The 13,702-nt window shown below is 57.7% G+C and overlaps 3 protein-coding genes across 3 annotated transcripts in view; 1 reads left to right on the forward strand and 2 right to left on the reverse strand.

The window, feature by feature from the left end:
- The window catches only part of PTSG_02732 (pantothenate kinase 4), a gene marked incomplete at both ends in the record, with an annotated part of 6,057 nt that extends 4,691 nt beyond the window's left edge, over nt 1–1,366 (reverse strand). The window contains 2 exons of the mRNA XM_004996176.1: nt 121–895; nt 1,178–1,366. Of these exons, the coding sequence (XP_004996233.1) occupies nt 121–895; nt 1,178–1,366 (964 nt within the window). The remainder of the gene's footprint in view (nt 1–120; nt 896–1,177) is intronic.
- A 298-nt stretch (nt 1,367–1,664) lies between these two features.
- On the reverse strand, nt 1,665–9,796 carry PTSG_02733 (uncharacterized protein; the record flags this gene model as incomplete). The annotated part of the gene is made up of 18 exons (XM_004996177.1): nt 1,665–3,214; nt 3,530–3,666; nt 3,835–3,957; nt 4,166–4,301; nt 4,566–4,741; nt 4,936–5,591; nt 5,845–5,983; nt 6,105–6,269; nt 6,426–6,470; nt 6,715–6,809; nt 7,070–7,241; nt 7,499–7,539; nt 7,681–7,741; nt 7,981–8,174; nt 8,551–8,715; nt 8,943–9,019; nt 9,271–9,378; nt 9,565–9,796. 18 exons carry the CDS (start codon nt 9,794–9,796, stop codon nt 1,665–1,667), a joined length of 4,272 nt encoding a protein of 1,423 aa, XP_004996234.1.
- A 627-nt stretch (nt 9,797–10,423) lies between these two features.
- Nucleotides 10,424–13,702, forward strand: part of PTSG_02734 (uncharacterized protein) — a 7,174-nt gene continuing 3,895 nt past the window's right edge. The window contains exons 1-4 of the mRNA XM_004996178.1: nt 10,424–10,895; nt 11,081–11,121; nt 11,343–12,626; nt 12,897–13,661. Coding sequence (XP_004996235.1) covers nt 10,763–10,895; nt 11,081–11,121; nt 11,343–12,626; nt 12,897–13,661 — 2,223 coding nt within the window. The 5' untranslated portion in view covers nt 10,424–10,762. The remainder of the gene's footprint in view (nt 10,896–11,080; nt 11,122–11,342; nt 12,627–12,896; nt 13,662–13,702) is intronic.

Consider the following 13,702-nt stretch of genomic DNA (forward strand, 5'->3'; position numbering starts at 1 on the left):
TTGTTGTTGTTGTTGTGATGGTTGCTGCTGCTGTTGTGATCGAAAGATGTTGTTGCTGTTGTGATTGTTGTTGTGATTGTTGTTGTTGTTGCTGCTTCTGCTTTGATGTGTGCGAGCGACTGCGCGCCTTGCCAAAGCAGGATGCCGTGAGGTCTGGGTCCAGCCCAAGCGACTGTGGCGTTGTTTCGCCGTAAATGTCGCGCACGAGCATGTCTGCGTTACGGCAGTCCCCACGCTGGGCGAGGTCGAGGATCTCGTCAAACCCGCCCGCGCCCGTGAGCAGGGAGCCCAGCCCCCAGAACGTGCCACCGCCAAGCGCGCTGCCGTCGACGCGCTCAAAGGCCGTGTCGGACTCCACTTTGATGATGCTCACGCCAGAACCGATGTTGACGAGGAGGTAAGGAAAAATGTCGCTGCTTGGCCGGAAAAACTGGCGCTGAGGGGTCGTGTCCTTGTTGAAGGTGAACGCCTCGTCCGGCACGGATTTCAGGAGGTAGTTGCTGCCGCGGACAAGACACTCCATTTCGTCCAGCTTGTGCACGTCCATGTTGTTGCTTGCAAAGAGCGCAGGGTACTTGTGCGCGCCGCCGCCGGTTGCTCGCACGACGCACGGGTCACCGCTGTCCATTTTGTCTTCGATGAAGCGCACGCACTCCTCCAGCTCCGTCGTCTTAAAGTAGCACAGGTGCAGCCGCCCGACCTCCACCTCCTCTTCCAGGACAGTGTAGGAGGATGAGGGAGGACATGGCAGGCTGTTGGCACGCGCGGCGGAGGTGGGGTCGGGTTTCTGGTCTTCGGCAGTGCCACTTGTGCTTGCGTCATCACCGTTCTCAAGGCCGGCACTGCTGCCGCCATTCTGATCTCCAGCGTTGGCTGGCTTCACGCCACTCCCCGCCTGCAAACACGTGCACGATGGATGAGAGTTGTGGTCTTCTACACACTACATGGATGCATGCACGAAAACAAAAAAAAAAAAAACTCACTCACACACACGCGCACTTACTCACTCACACACACACACACACACTCACTCACTCACACACGCACTTACTCACTCACACACACACACTCACTCACTCGCTCACTCACTCACTCACTCACTCACTCACACACACACTCTCTCACACATACTCACTCACGTACTCACTCACACACACACACTCACTCACTCACTCACGTGTAGTGATGATGGGCGATGTTCGTCTCCTTTCACGGACAGGGTCCTTCGCTTGTGGACTGCGTAGTACGCAAGCTTGGCTAGGCTCCCGCCAATGTCTACCGCAAACGCCACTCCATTCACAGGCTGGATCACACCCTCCAACCGCAGCTCCGTCGGCCGCGACGCTGGCGTAGCGCTGTCGCTCATGTTGTTGTTTGTTGTGATCGTTGGCGTTGACTTGCTGAAAATCGGGTATATTTTACGTCAATTATCCACAATGCGGTGTTTTGCAAGGAGGGACAAGCAAGCAAGAAAGAAAAAACCGCGCGGAAAACAAATACACATACACACACACACACACCCCCCCCACACACACACCAGCCACACACACACACACACACACACACACACACACACACACACACACACACACACACACACACACACACACACACACACACACACACACACACACACACACACACACGCACACACACACATGTCCTCAGCGAAAGCGGTCCTTGCCGAGTGGCTGTGGTGTATCGCGCAGGGACGAGGCGCGCTGCTGCTGGCGGTATCGTCGTTGGCGGCCGTGTTCATGTGGGCCTCCAACAGGCTCACCGTGGTGTCCAGATCCACGCGAGTCCACGCTGGAAGAGCGCGCACTGCGTGACGCAGGGGACGGTTGTAGCTCTCGCCGGTGTGGCAGGCGTTGAGGCGACGGCGTGTGCTGCTGCTGCTGCTGCTGCTGTCGACGGCGTCGTGGCTCGTGCATTGCGCCCCTAACATCATCAGCGGCAGCAGCATCGTTGGCGCCAACAGCGGACAGGATCGAGTCCATGACGTACTCCTGGGGCACAGTTGCGGGGCGCACCGCCTGCCTCCTCCCGCCGCGGACCACCGGATTCGTTGGTCTGCGTCGCCGCCGCTTCTGTCGCTTGCGGCGCTTCGGCCGCGACGCAGATGAGGCGGGCATTGCTGCGTCGCCATCGTCGGCTTCGCCGGTGCCCTGCGCCTTCTCCGCTTTCTTCGCATCGTCCTCCATTGCCGAAAGAATGGACGACATGAGGCGTGGCGGCGGCACTGCCTCAGCGCGCGCCACCAACACCCCGCGCAGGGCAACGGGCGCTCCTGAAGGGGACGGAGGCCTTGGGGACGGCACAATTGACGGGAGCCGGGGCGCAGGTGGCGGGGACAGGGCAGCCTCTGCTGCCGTGGACAGATCGGAGGAGGATGAAGACGGCGCGCGTGAGCACGAAAGCGCACACGAGGGGAGTGAGGGCGATGACGGCTGGTAGAAGGACACGAATGCTTGTCGCCCAAGCCTGTCATCATCGTCATCATAGTCACCATCACCGTCATAATCATGACCGCCACCACCGCCACCGCCATCATCATCATCATCATCATCACTGCCATCGTCAAAGTCATCATCAGCGACAGCACTTCCATGGTCACTTCCAAAATCACCACAAGCAGCACGATCATCGTGATCAGCATAGGTTGATCCAGTCACCCCAGACAGCGACGTCAGCGTGGCGGTTGCAGTTCCTGCACGGCTGGGCAGCTGCTGCGTGTTGGCTGCGTGCAGTGCTCCCTCGTAGTGCTGGGGCGGGCCGGCAAAGTGCAACTCATCGCGCGGGACGCGGCCGACCGAGAAGCGCGCACGGAACGGTTCTCCATCATCCTCATCGCCCGTGCTGTCTTCGTCGCTGTCACCCCCATCATGGCCATGGAAGTCAAAGCGGCCATGGGGGGACCAAGCAGCGCCATCATCGCCGTCCGCCCCAGCTGCGAGCTTCTTCGCGCTCTTCTGGCGGGCAGACAGTGTCTGTGGTTGAGGTGGTAGCTGTAGCTGCTCCTCTTCGCCTTCTTCGTCGCTGTCGTTGGCTTGCGCGCGAACGCGGAACACTTCGCACTGATGCCCGCATCGCCCATCAGGGCACCTGTGGTGCTTGGAGAACCACTCGTACATGTGGTGGGCGTGGCCGCCGTGGCCGCACCAGCACCACACCAGCAGCGACGTCACAGGCAGGCGGCAGATGGCGCACACAACTGAAGCAAACGCACAAAGAATGACACGTGACATGTGCACGAGGGAGATGTGAGCGGCAAGCATGCGTGGAATGTACACACGTGTGCAAGTGGGGGGGGGGGTGCTTGCGTGCGTGTGTGTGTGTGTGTGTGTGTGTGTGTGTGTGTGTGTGTGTGTGTGTGTGTGTGAATGTGCATGCGTGTGTGTGAATGTGTGTGTGTGTGCTTGTGTGTGTGAATGTGCATGCGTGTGTGTGAATGTGTGTGTGTGTGCTTGTGTGTGTGAATGTGCATGTGTGTGAATGTGTATGCATGTGTGTGAATGTGTGACTGTACCTGGTTTGTTGCAGGAGCGGCAGGGTTTGCCTGGTGGGATGGATTCGTTGCAGCGCCCGCAGACGGACTGATAGACAATGTCGCGCTGGTGGTCATTCGTGATGCTCCTCAGCCCGCACGCACGCAGCACTTGCGCCCTGTCAACCATGAACAGCAACAGGCGAGAGAGTGAGTGCGTGCGAGGTGTGAGTATGTGTGTGCGAGAGCGTGTGAGTGTGTGCAACTGTGTATGTCTGCGTACAATTTTGTATCTCTGTGCGCGTGTGTGTGGGTGGAAGGAATGGCAGCAGTGACCTGTAACGCACCGCCTGAACCACATGTTGAATCTGGCGAGGATGTCGACGTATGCGGAAAACCACTCCTCCAGCACGTGAGCCGGCACAACGTCCCGCGCAATTGGCCCAATCGCAAGCACCATCGTGCACGCCCTGGCATGCAAAGCAAAAGCGCAAACACACACACACACACACACACACACACCGTCGTCTCGTTTAGTCTTGCATCAGACAGAACACGCCAGGCAACGCCAAAACAGCAGTGTGTGCAATGTTGCTCAAGTGATGTGTCGTGCTGCTGCTGCTGTTGTTGTTGTTGTTGGATGCATTGTGCTTGGTGTGGAAGTGCGCAGCGACTGACATGATGACGTTTCCGGTTTCGACGTAGTACTCCATGGTCTCGTAGAGGAGGTGTGTCAGGTCTGGCGACTCGAGGTGGATGGCGTGCAAATGGATGGCGTCCTGCTGGTCGTCGCCGCCGACGTCGCTGGCAACACCTGCAGCAGCAGGAACGGCCGAAGGTGATGCGCACGGGAGGATGAGTAAGGATATGGAGAGGGAGGAGGAAAGACAACAGTAGGCGCGCAATCAACACAAGAACGTATGGAAGGATAACCATGCATACACAACCAGACAAATTGACAACGAGATAAACGAGGCAACCAAATCAGTTAAATTTCCTCGCCACGACAAGCAATGCACAAGAGCTGCAAGACCGCAATCCATGCTATGCTCTGTGGTTGCGAGGTGGTCTGGCTCACCTGCATCTGCATCCTGCAGCGGCACTTCCGGCGCGACGTCGGTGACAATCTGTTGCTGGAGGGAGACGAGCGGCTCACGCTGAGCGGGCGGAGCACCGCCGTCCTCTGGGAACGGAAGGGTGGCCGTGTCCATGCCAATGTCGAACCGCGAAGAAGCACCTTTCTTCCGCCAGTTTCTGCTCAACCACGCACCACACATCATCACACAGCACACGGCACGCAGCACATGCACAAAGTGAGAGGAGACATTCAGGAACGGAATACCTGTACGCAGACACGTCAGTGTGCCGAGGCGGACACACGCAATCACAAGCACAAGCGCAATCACAATCGCAAGCACAAACACAAAAACAGGAGCAGGAGTGCATACTTCATGGGTGTTTTTTTCTTATCCTTCTCGTCCTTCTTCTCGTCCTTCTTCGTATGCTTCTTCGTATGCTGCTGCTGCTGATGATGATGATGTTCTTCCTTGCGCTCGTGTTTGTCAGCTGCGGTCGCGTTGCCTGCCCGAACCCCATCGCGATCACCAGTCCCGCTTTCATCGCCATCATCATCGTCGTCATCGTCGTCGATGTCGTCGATGTCGTCGTAATCGCATATGCGAAGAAGCCGCGCAGCGCCACCATTGTCATCACCACCATTATCAGCATCAGCATCAGCGCGCTCCAACGCGGCTGCCATGTCGTCATCTTCAACACCGTCGTGGTGGACGTACACGCCGTCCTGCACGCGTACGGTGCCCGTGTACCCACTCTTCGGCGTTGGCGAGGGCAGCCGTTTGTTCAGCTCCCGCTCCTCCCAGGCCTTGCGTGCAGCTTCGCGCTCGTTGTGGCGCCTCTTCGCCTCCACCCTCCGCCAGTACTGGCGGTCTCTCTTCCGCTCAATCGCGCGCCTGTACTCCATGTACCGCATGCGCTCGGGACCAGACAGCTGCCACCACTGCTTCCGCGGCGGCGCAGGCTTCTCCTCCGGTGACGTCGACGGCCCCTCGTGCTGCAGGAACGAACAGCACATCAGCCACGTCTGCTCGCAGGATGGTCGGGCCATGTGCAAGAGAGTGAGTGTGTGAGTGAGTCAGGGAGTATTTGGATGAGTGAGGGGTTGAGCCATTGTGGCCAAGTGAGTGAGCAAGTGAGGCAGTGAGCGGGTGAGTGAGCAAGCGAGTCAGCAAGTAAGTGGGTGAGTGGGTGACCGGTTCGCATGGTTTCACGAGAATTCCCAAAGACCACCCGAACACAGAGCAGCAGGCGTTCCCCTGCCGTTGCAAGAGCAGTGTCACCTGCGCCTCGTCGTACACGCCGGCTGTGCGGGCGACGACGGCGTTGTGCATGCAGACGGCGGCGGTGTTGCGCCCGGAGATGGCGTAATTCTCCAGCAGATACCGCACAAGCGCCGTCTCCTCGTCAACCATGTCAAACCTGCAGCGGCACAACCGGAGATGGTGTGTGTGTGTGTGTTTAAGTGTGTGTGTGTGTGTGTCTGGCTCTCTTCTTCTTCACGAGCACATTGGTGCGGTCACCATCGCAAGCACAATCTCACTTGACGAAGCGAGCCTGTGATTTCCGGGAGCCGAGGACCACCGTCTGTTGTTGCTCTTCATCATCTTCATCATCGTGTTGCTGTTCACCCTCTCCATCATCATCATCATCATCATCATCAGCCACTTCTTCCTCGTCTTCTGATGGCGACAGTGATCGAGGGTTGCTGATGGGGGCGATGGCGGTTGTCATACGTGGATGGTGGTGTTGTGGTGGTGAGAAAGCGGCAAAGCACAAGGAGGCAGAATGGGAGGTATGGACAGGTGGACATGCCAGCACAGGCAAATGTGAGCGCCATTACACTGCGTGGTCTGCCACTCACTAGAATTCAAATGCCTCTCGCGGAGAGTACACGACACCGCGTGCCCTGCAACACCAGCAATGGCGACGCAACACGTTGCATGTGAGCAGGTGCAATTGTGCAACCAAGCAAAAAACGCAAGCACAGCCGAGAAAAGGCGTGCACACGCATCATACGCGCATCACACACACACATCACACACGCGGCACACGCAGCACACACGCAGCACACACGCAGCACACGCAGCACACACGCAGCACACATGCATGCAGCAGCGCGAGTCATTGCGCGTGTGTATGCACGCACGCACATGGTTTCCAGCCTGTTGTGGACTTTGTACGAGGCGGGGATCACCTCAACACAGAGCTTGTCCTTGAGCGTCTTGGCGTGGGACGGCCCACGGCGCTGCAGTCGCACGAATGAACATACGTGATGACATCGGGGCGGTGCGGGCACGAAGCAGTGGAGAAGAGGGTGCACAATTAAAAGCCAAGCACACCAATAAAGGAACAAGGTAGTGGGCACACGAGCTAAAATAAGGTAAACAACAATGGGAGCCAACCACATCGAAAGATGCAGACACGCACACATACACACACATACGTACATGCACACGCACATACACATGCACACACACACACGCACGCACACACGCACATACGCACCTTGACGGTGATGCTTGCGCTGAAGAGGAAGACGTTACGCGGGCAGTGGGGAAGAAAGCACATGTGTTTGTAGTCCCTCGGGGCATTCGCGGACATGCCACCAAAGGTGACGAGCGGAACACCGGACCGCAGCGACCATAGCACGAGCTGGTGCTTCTCCGCCACGCACAGGCTGTGACACACAACGCAGACGCAGGGAGGGACGCAGTGCAGTGGACAGGAGAGAAGTGAGCACGCCATGATGGAGCCGCGAACACGTGTGTGTCTGTGAGTGTGTTTGTGTGTTTGTTTGCTTGTTTGTGTGTGTCTGTGTGTGTGTCTGAGAGAGAGAGAGAGTGTGTGTGTGTGTGTGTGTGTGTGTGTGTGTGTGTGTTGCAAGGTTTGATTCAAGTTTGGCGCGGGGAGGGCAGTGGACATAGCAAGGCAAACCTGATGAATGTTGAGGGTGTTTGCCAGGCAACTTGCAACACCTGTGCATGCACGCGAATAGGGACCGAATGAATGAGTGGGTACTCTTTCATCAACGACGAAGCAAGCCAGAGGGCAGAGTGTAACACACATATACATACACGTATGCACACACATGCCATGCGAGAACCATGAGCACGGACGTTTGTTGGCTCTGAGACGCGGGCGACGACGGGAGAGGGTTCGTTTGGGCGCCCGATTTTCCTATCAAAGGAGCGGCGGTGACGGTGGTGGTGACAGTGGTGGTGAGCAGTTGATGCACAGACAGATGGGGATTGGACGGACGATCACATCGACATACAAACAATGCATAGACACCCAACAAAAACAAGCAAACAAAGACACAGAGACAAATATACACGCACATGCACACACACACACACAAAGACACCTGCACACACAAATATAGACATAACAAAACTACTTGCACACGTGCAACGCACCAGACGACGATGCGTTTCGCTGCGCAGGCTGCGAGGTGGCCGCTGTCGGGGGCCCAGGCCAGGGACTGCACCTTCTCTGCCACAGCAGCAGGCTCGAGGTTGGTGCTGGTCAGGTTACCTTGCAGCGTGTGCACCGTCACGCCGCCTTTGTCTGTGCCAACAGCCACGTGCGCCCCTCTTGCACTGATGGCCATCTGAAGTTTGTGTTGTGGACGGGAATGAGGTGATGGGGGAGATAATAGACGGGGGAGATTAGAAACGTGATCGTGATGGCGCATCAACACGACACAACACACATACGCAAGTAGAGTTCGAGCAAGCGCACTAACACTGGACAAACGCACGCACTCGGTCGTTGTGGGGGGGGGTAACAAGCGGCACACACACACATTCACATACACACACATTCACATAAACATTCACACACACACACACACACACGCAAACACACACACACACACGCAAACACACACACACACACACACGCAAACACACGCAAACACACACGCAAACACACACATGCACACACACACACACGCAAACACACATGCACACAATTAAGAGGCTCACAGTTGTAATGTCGGTCTTGCTGCCAATGACGCGCATGCATGCGGTGCCCTGCCAAAGCTTGACCTCACCGCAGCGGGAGGCGGAGATAAACTCGTCGCCCTTGCCCGGTATGTGCCCGACGGCTGTGATCATCGACGCGTGCGGCCGTCGGAACGATGTCACAGACTGGTGGTGGTTCGCAGTGGCATGGGGAAGTTGTGATGGGTGATGCAATTGATGAGGAGGAGGATGCAATTGATGATGGTGATGGTGGTGGTGAGTGGTGATTGTGAACGAGGGGAAATGGGGCAAGGGGCGGACACGAATTAAGCCGCATGCGTTGACCAAGCGTGACGTGCAGGTGATGGCGCGTTGGCAAGAGCACGGTGGTGGGCACATTTGTTGTGGCTGACCAGGGAATCGGGGCGGTTGGGGTCTTCCTTCAGCCGGTAAAGCTTCTGCCTTGCACTCATCACAACCGACAGCTCATCTGGCACAGCAGCATATTAACATGAGGACAGTGGCGCGCGTAACCGGGGTTGACAGATAAAACCACAGACACACAACAAGCACAGAAATGGACAGAAGTACAGTTGAACACACACACACACACACACACACACACCAACAAGCATACATACGCACACACAGATGGGAAGGTAAACACCAGCTCACATACTACAGCCCCTCACACACGCACACACACACGCGCGCGCGTGCGTGCATCTCCTCCAAGCGTACCGGAAACAAGGCAGGTGATGCCCGAGACGTATGCCCTGGGGAGCGTGGCTGGAAGGTTGTAGTGCTTGACATGACGCTGCTGATCCTCCCACGTGAACACGTGCAACCCTGAAGCGGTGATGCGTGTGATGTGGAGAATACAAGTGAGTTCACACAAGCAACAGAGGCATAGCACACAGACACACACACATACACACACACACACAACAAGCGCGCACACACACACACAACAAGCGCGCACGCAAACACACACACACACACACACACACAAGCAAGTGGTGTGAGGCTGCGTACGTTTGTGATCGACGACGACAACAGCAGCCTTGCCCGGAACAGCAGCAATGTGCACGGGTGCGCTTCCAACATCGATGGCCTGGTTTGGCAGGAGTTGAGTGACAATCTCTGGTGGCGGGGTTGGCAGACGCGGCGGAGGTGGAGGTGGTGGAGGCGGTGGCGGGGGAGGCGGTGGCGGAGGAGGTGGAGGTGGCGGTGCTCGCTTGTCCACCAGGACAACACCCCCTGGCATGTCCAGCGTGGATGTTCGCAGCCCGCCCGAGGACGGTAAGTAGTCATCCACAACAATCGCTGTGGAGGAAGCAGAAGACGGCAATGGGGATGGAGCTGAGCCCACAGCTGCTGCTGTTGTGGTGGTCGGTGTCATTGTTGACGACAGCTGATGATGTGACGGTCGCACCGATGATGGTGTCGCTGGAGATGGGCGGTCTTCTGCAGGGACAGTGGTTGGTGCGCTGCTGTGTGTGGTTGTGGGCGTGCGTGTCGCCGTCGTCGCACCCGTTGTTGTTGTTGCTGATGATGAAGTGGATGGAGGGGTGGTTGTGGCGCCCGTGTGTGGTGTTGCTGCGGTCGTCGACGGCGCCAGTCTTGGTGGGACACCCATCCTCGTGGCTCTCGCTGTGCCCGTGTCTGTGGTGGCACCGGCATCATCGCTCACACGCCTGCTTCCACCACCACCACGGCCACCACGACCAGTGTCACGGCTGTCACCGCCACTCCCGCCAGCAGCACGGCCACTTCGTTTGCGGCGACTCATATCTCTTTGTGTGTCGCGCTGTCGTGAATGCACGCAAACGAGTTTGTCTTGTTTTTGTGCAGGGTCAGACCGGTCACCTGATTTGGGAAATTTGATCTAAATTATCCACCATTTTTCCAGCCAAAGTGAAGCCAAGGGGGAAGAGGACGCTTCGAGCCACAAGCACCCAGCCACAAGCAGCCAGCCAGCCACCTTCTCTCCAACTCCAACCCCAGCTCCTGCTCCTGCTCTCAACCTGTCCCCACCCACCCCCCTCTACAACTGTCATCGATTGCGCCATCTTGCTCCATCTCGGACCCACCCCCTTATCTGCACACGAAAGCGCCCTTCGATCCGTCGTCTTTGTGTGTGTGTGTGTGAGTGTGTGAGTGTGTGAGTGTGTGGCTTGGTAGAGTTCCAACGCACCAGAACCAACCAAACGGAGGCAACGAACAGCCAGCCATGGTGATGGAGATGGGCTCCATGCTCCCTCACGACAATGGCATGGGGCAGCAGCACCATCAACAGCAGCAGCAGCATCAGTACCATCAGCATGAGGACACACACGATGACTTTATGTCGCTCCCCTTTGACGGTGGGTGTGTGCTCGTTTTGCAGGCCATCTTCCGTCATCATTCAAACCTGCCACCTATTGCTTGGTGCTCTTGCCTGGTTGTCTTGCTCGGTGCTCTTGTCTGGTGCTCTTGCCTGGCGCTCTTGCCTGGTTGTCTTGTTTGTTTGTGCGTCGTTCTCACCTTGCACTTGGATTGGTTTGCGTAGGACTGGATATGCCAGCAGATCCCAGCCCCCTCGATGGAAACGTACGTCCCATTCATTTGTGTGTGTGTGTGTGTGTGTTTTGAAGTTGCAGTTGCAACACCTATTCGGTCGAACATTGGCATGGCTTGCGCGACGCTCACCTCTTGTTGCTCTTGCACCTGACACACACGCACACTCACTCGTACACACTCGTACACAATTACTCGTATACTCATACACTCGTACATGCATATACGCACACATACAACCAACATTCCGTTAGGACTTTCTGCACTATGGGGACTTGATGGAGGACGCCATGGACCTGCCACTGCCAAGCGAGGTGCAGGCGCCCCAAAACCTGCTGCCGGACGTGGACCATGACTACAACACGAGCCACACCTCCGCGCTCGCCACCGCACCGGGGCTGGACCTGCTGCCTCTGGCGGCCGACCGCCCCGGCAGCTCCCACAACTCCACGTCCGGGTCCTCCCCTCAGTCCCAATACTCACACCATACCAGCAGCAGCGGTACCGACACCACCACCGCTGCCGACGTGCACCACGGGCAGCACCACACTGACAGCGCTGTCCTCCCCACCCCCACATTGCCCCACCAACAACAGCATCAACAACAACAACAACAACAACAGCAGCAGCAGCAGCAATTTCAACGACCACATCAGCAGCAGCAGCCTTCGAATGGCAACATGTTGGACGTGTCCACCAACGGTTCTTCGCAGCAACAGCACCAGCATGAAACCAACGTGTCACCTACAAGCCACCTGCCAAGCAGCCACTTTGACTTTCTCTCCATGCCACTGGCAGCAAACACGCACCAGCCACCCCAGCAGCAGCAACAACGTCACAGCCCGACATCGGTCACGTCTTCTTCCACCCCGCCCTTGCAGCAGCAGCAGCAGCAGCAGTTCGCCGCCGCCACCACCACCACCACCAACAGCAGTGCCAGCCCCAATGGCGGCGGCGGTGATGTGCAGGGCATGAGTCGTGCAAACGCGTTGCCGTTTGCCTCATCAGATGATATCAGCGGCCACAACATGCTGCCAAACTTCCGCCTCGTCGCACTCCAGGCCGCCGCATACACGGTGCCGCCCACCCAGCAGCAGCAACAGCAAAGCCAGCAGCAACAACAGAGCCAAGGGCAGGTCGGCCGCAAGAGCGGGCAGCGGCGGCGGGGAGCAGCAAAGCGTAAGGCTTCCCAGGCCTCAAGCGCAGCATCCACAGCCGTGTCCACACCAACAACAACAGCTGCTGCCACTGGTGGCCCGCTCAGCACGTCGTTCTTCCCAGAGTTCCATCTTCCACAGCAGCAGCAAGCACCAGCGCGCCATCAGCAGCAGCAGTACTCGCAGCAGTACACGGCAGTGGGGCCGGTGAAGCGGGAACAGGCTGTGTTGACGGAGGAGAACCCCACGAAGAAGAAGCAAGTGGCGCGGCGGAAGGCGCACAACGTTGTGGAGAAGCGATACCGCAACAGCATCAATGACCGCATTGCTGATCTCAAGACCCTTCTTCCCCTCACATGGATGTCCGGCCCAACAGCAAAGGTCTGCCTGAACACGTGGTGTGTGTGTGTGTGTGTGTGTATTTGATTGTGTGTCTGCGACTGTGCGCGTGTCTGTGTGTCTGTGTCTGTGCGTTATGTATCGTGGATGTGTGTGTGTCTGTGTGTGTGTGTGTGTGTTGGCGTGGTTGAGCAAGCTTCAAGTGCTATTCTCGACTATGCTGCTCTTCCATCGTGCGTTCGCATCATCATCACCTCACCATGACTCGCCCATCTCGTTTGCGAATGCACCACCATCACACTCGCACTGCAGACGAACAAGGCGGCCGTGTTGCAGAAGTCAATTGACTACATCCGCCACCTGCGCAGCGAGAACGAGCACCTTGCTGCCCTTGCTCACGCCCTCGCCGACCGCATCGCCGCCACGGGCCAGCCGCGTCCCGTTCTCCTGGACATGCACAAGCGCCCGCTGCAGCAGCCGCGCACCGCTGCAGCAACCGCTGCCACGCCCGCTGCTCAGCAGGCAAACGCCCACCACCATCACCACCATCAAACACAACAACAACAGCACCAGCCAAGCCAACAGCAACAGCAGCAGCAGGGCCGCCCTGCGCACTGCCACCACTCGCGCAGTTCGTCATCCGGCAGCAACGGCAACCCCGAGCTGTCCGACACAGCGACGTCCCCAGACACGCGGCCACCGAGCCCAGCAGCCGCTGCCACCGCCATGGACACCACCAATGCCGCCACCGCAGGTGTCGAATGCCAGAGGGCGAGCCCCGGCACCACGAGCGACGCAACGCGCCTGCTCATGTGCGCACTCCTCGTTGTCCTCTTTGTTGTTGCACCAAGCGGTCTCATCCCCAGAGCATCATCAGCAGCAGCAGCATCGGCTTCATCATCTTCATCGTCATCATCAGCTGTGCACGGCCACGGCCGCGTGCTTGCTGGTGCCGACGATGTAGCCATGGCCTCCTGCGCCATCACCGACCAGATTCTGTGGTGGGCGCTGCGCATCGGCACCGTCGCCATCAGCCTCTTTGCCATATTCGCAAAGGAACCAACAAGCGAAGACAAGGTGTGTGTGTGTGTGTGTGTGTGTGTGTGTGTGTATGCATG

The sequence above is a fragment of the Salpingoeca rosetta genome (assembly GCF_000188695.1).
Source record: "Salpingoeca rosetta unplaced genomic scaffold supercont1.6, whole genome shotgun sequence".
NCBI classification, from domain to species: domain Eukaryota; class Choanoflagellata; order Craspedida; family Salpingoecidae; genus Salpingoeca; species Salpingoeca rosetta.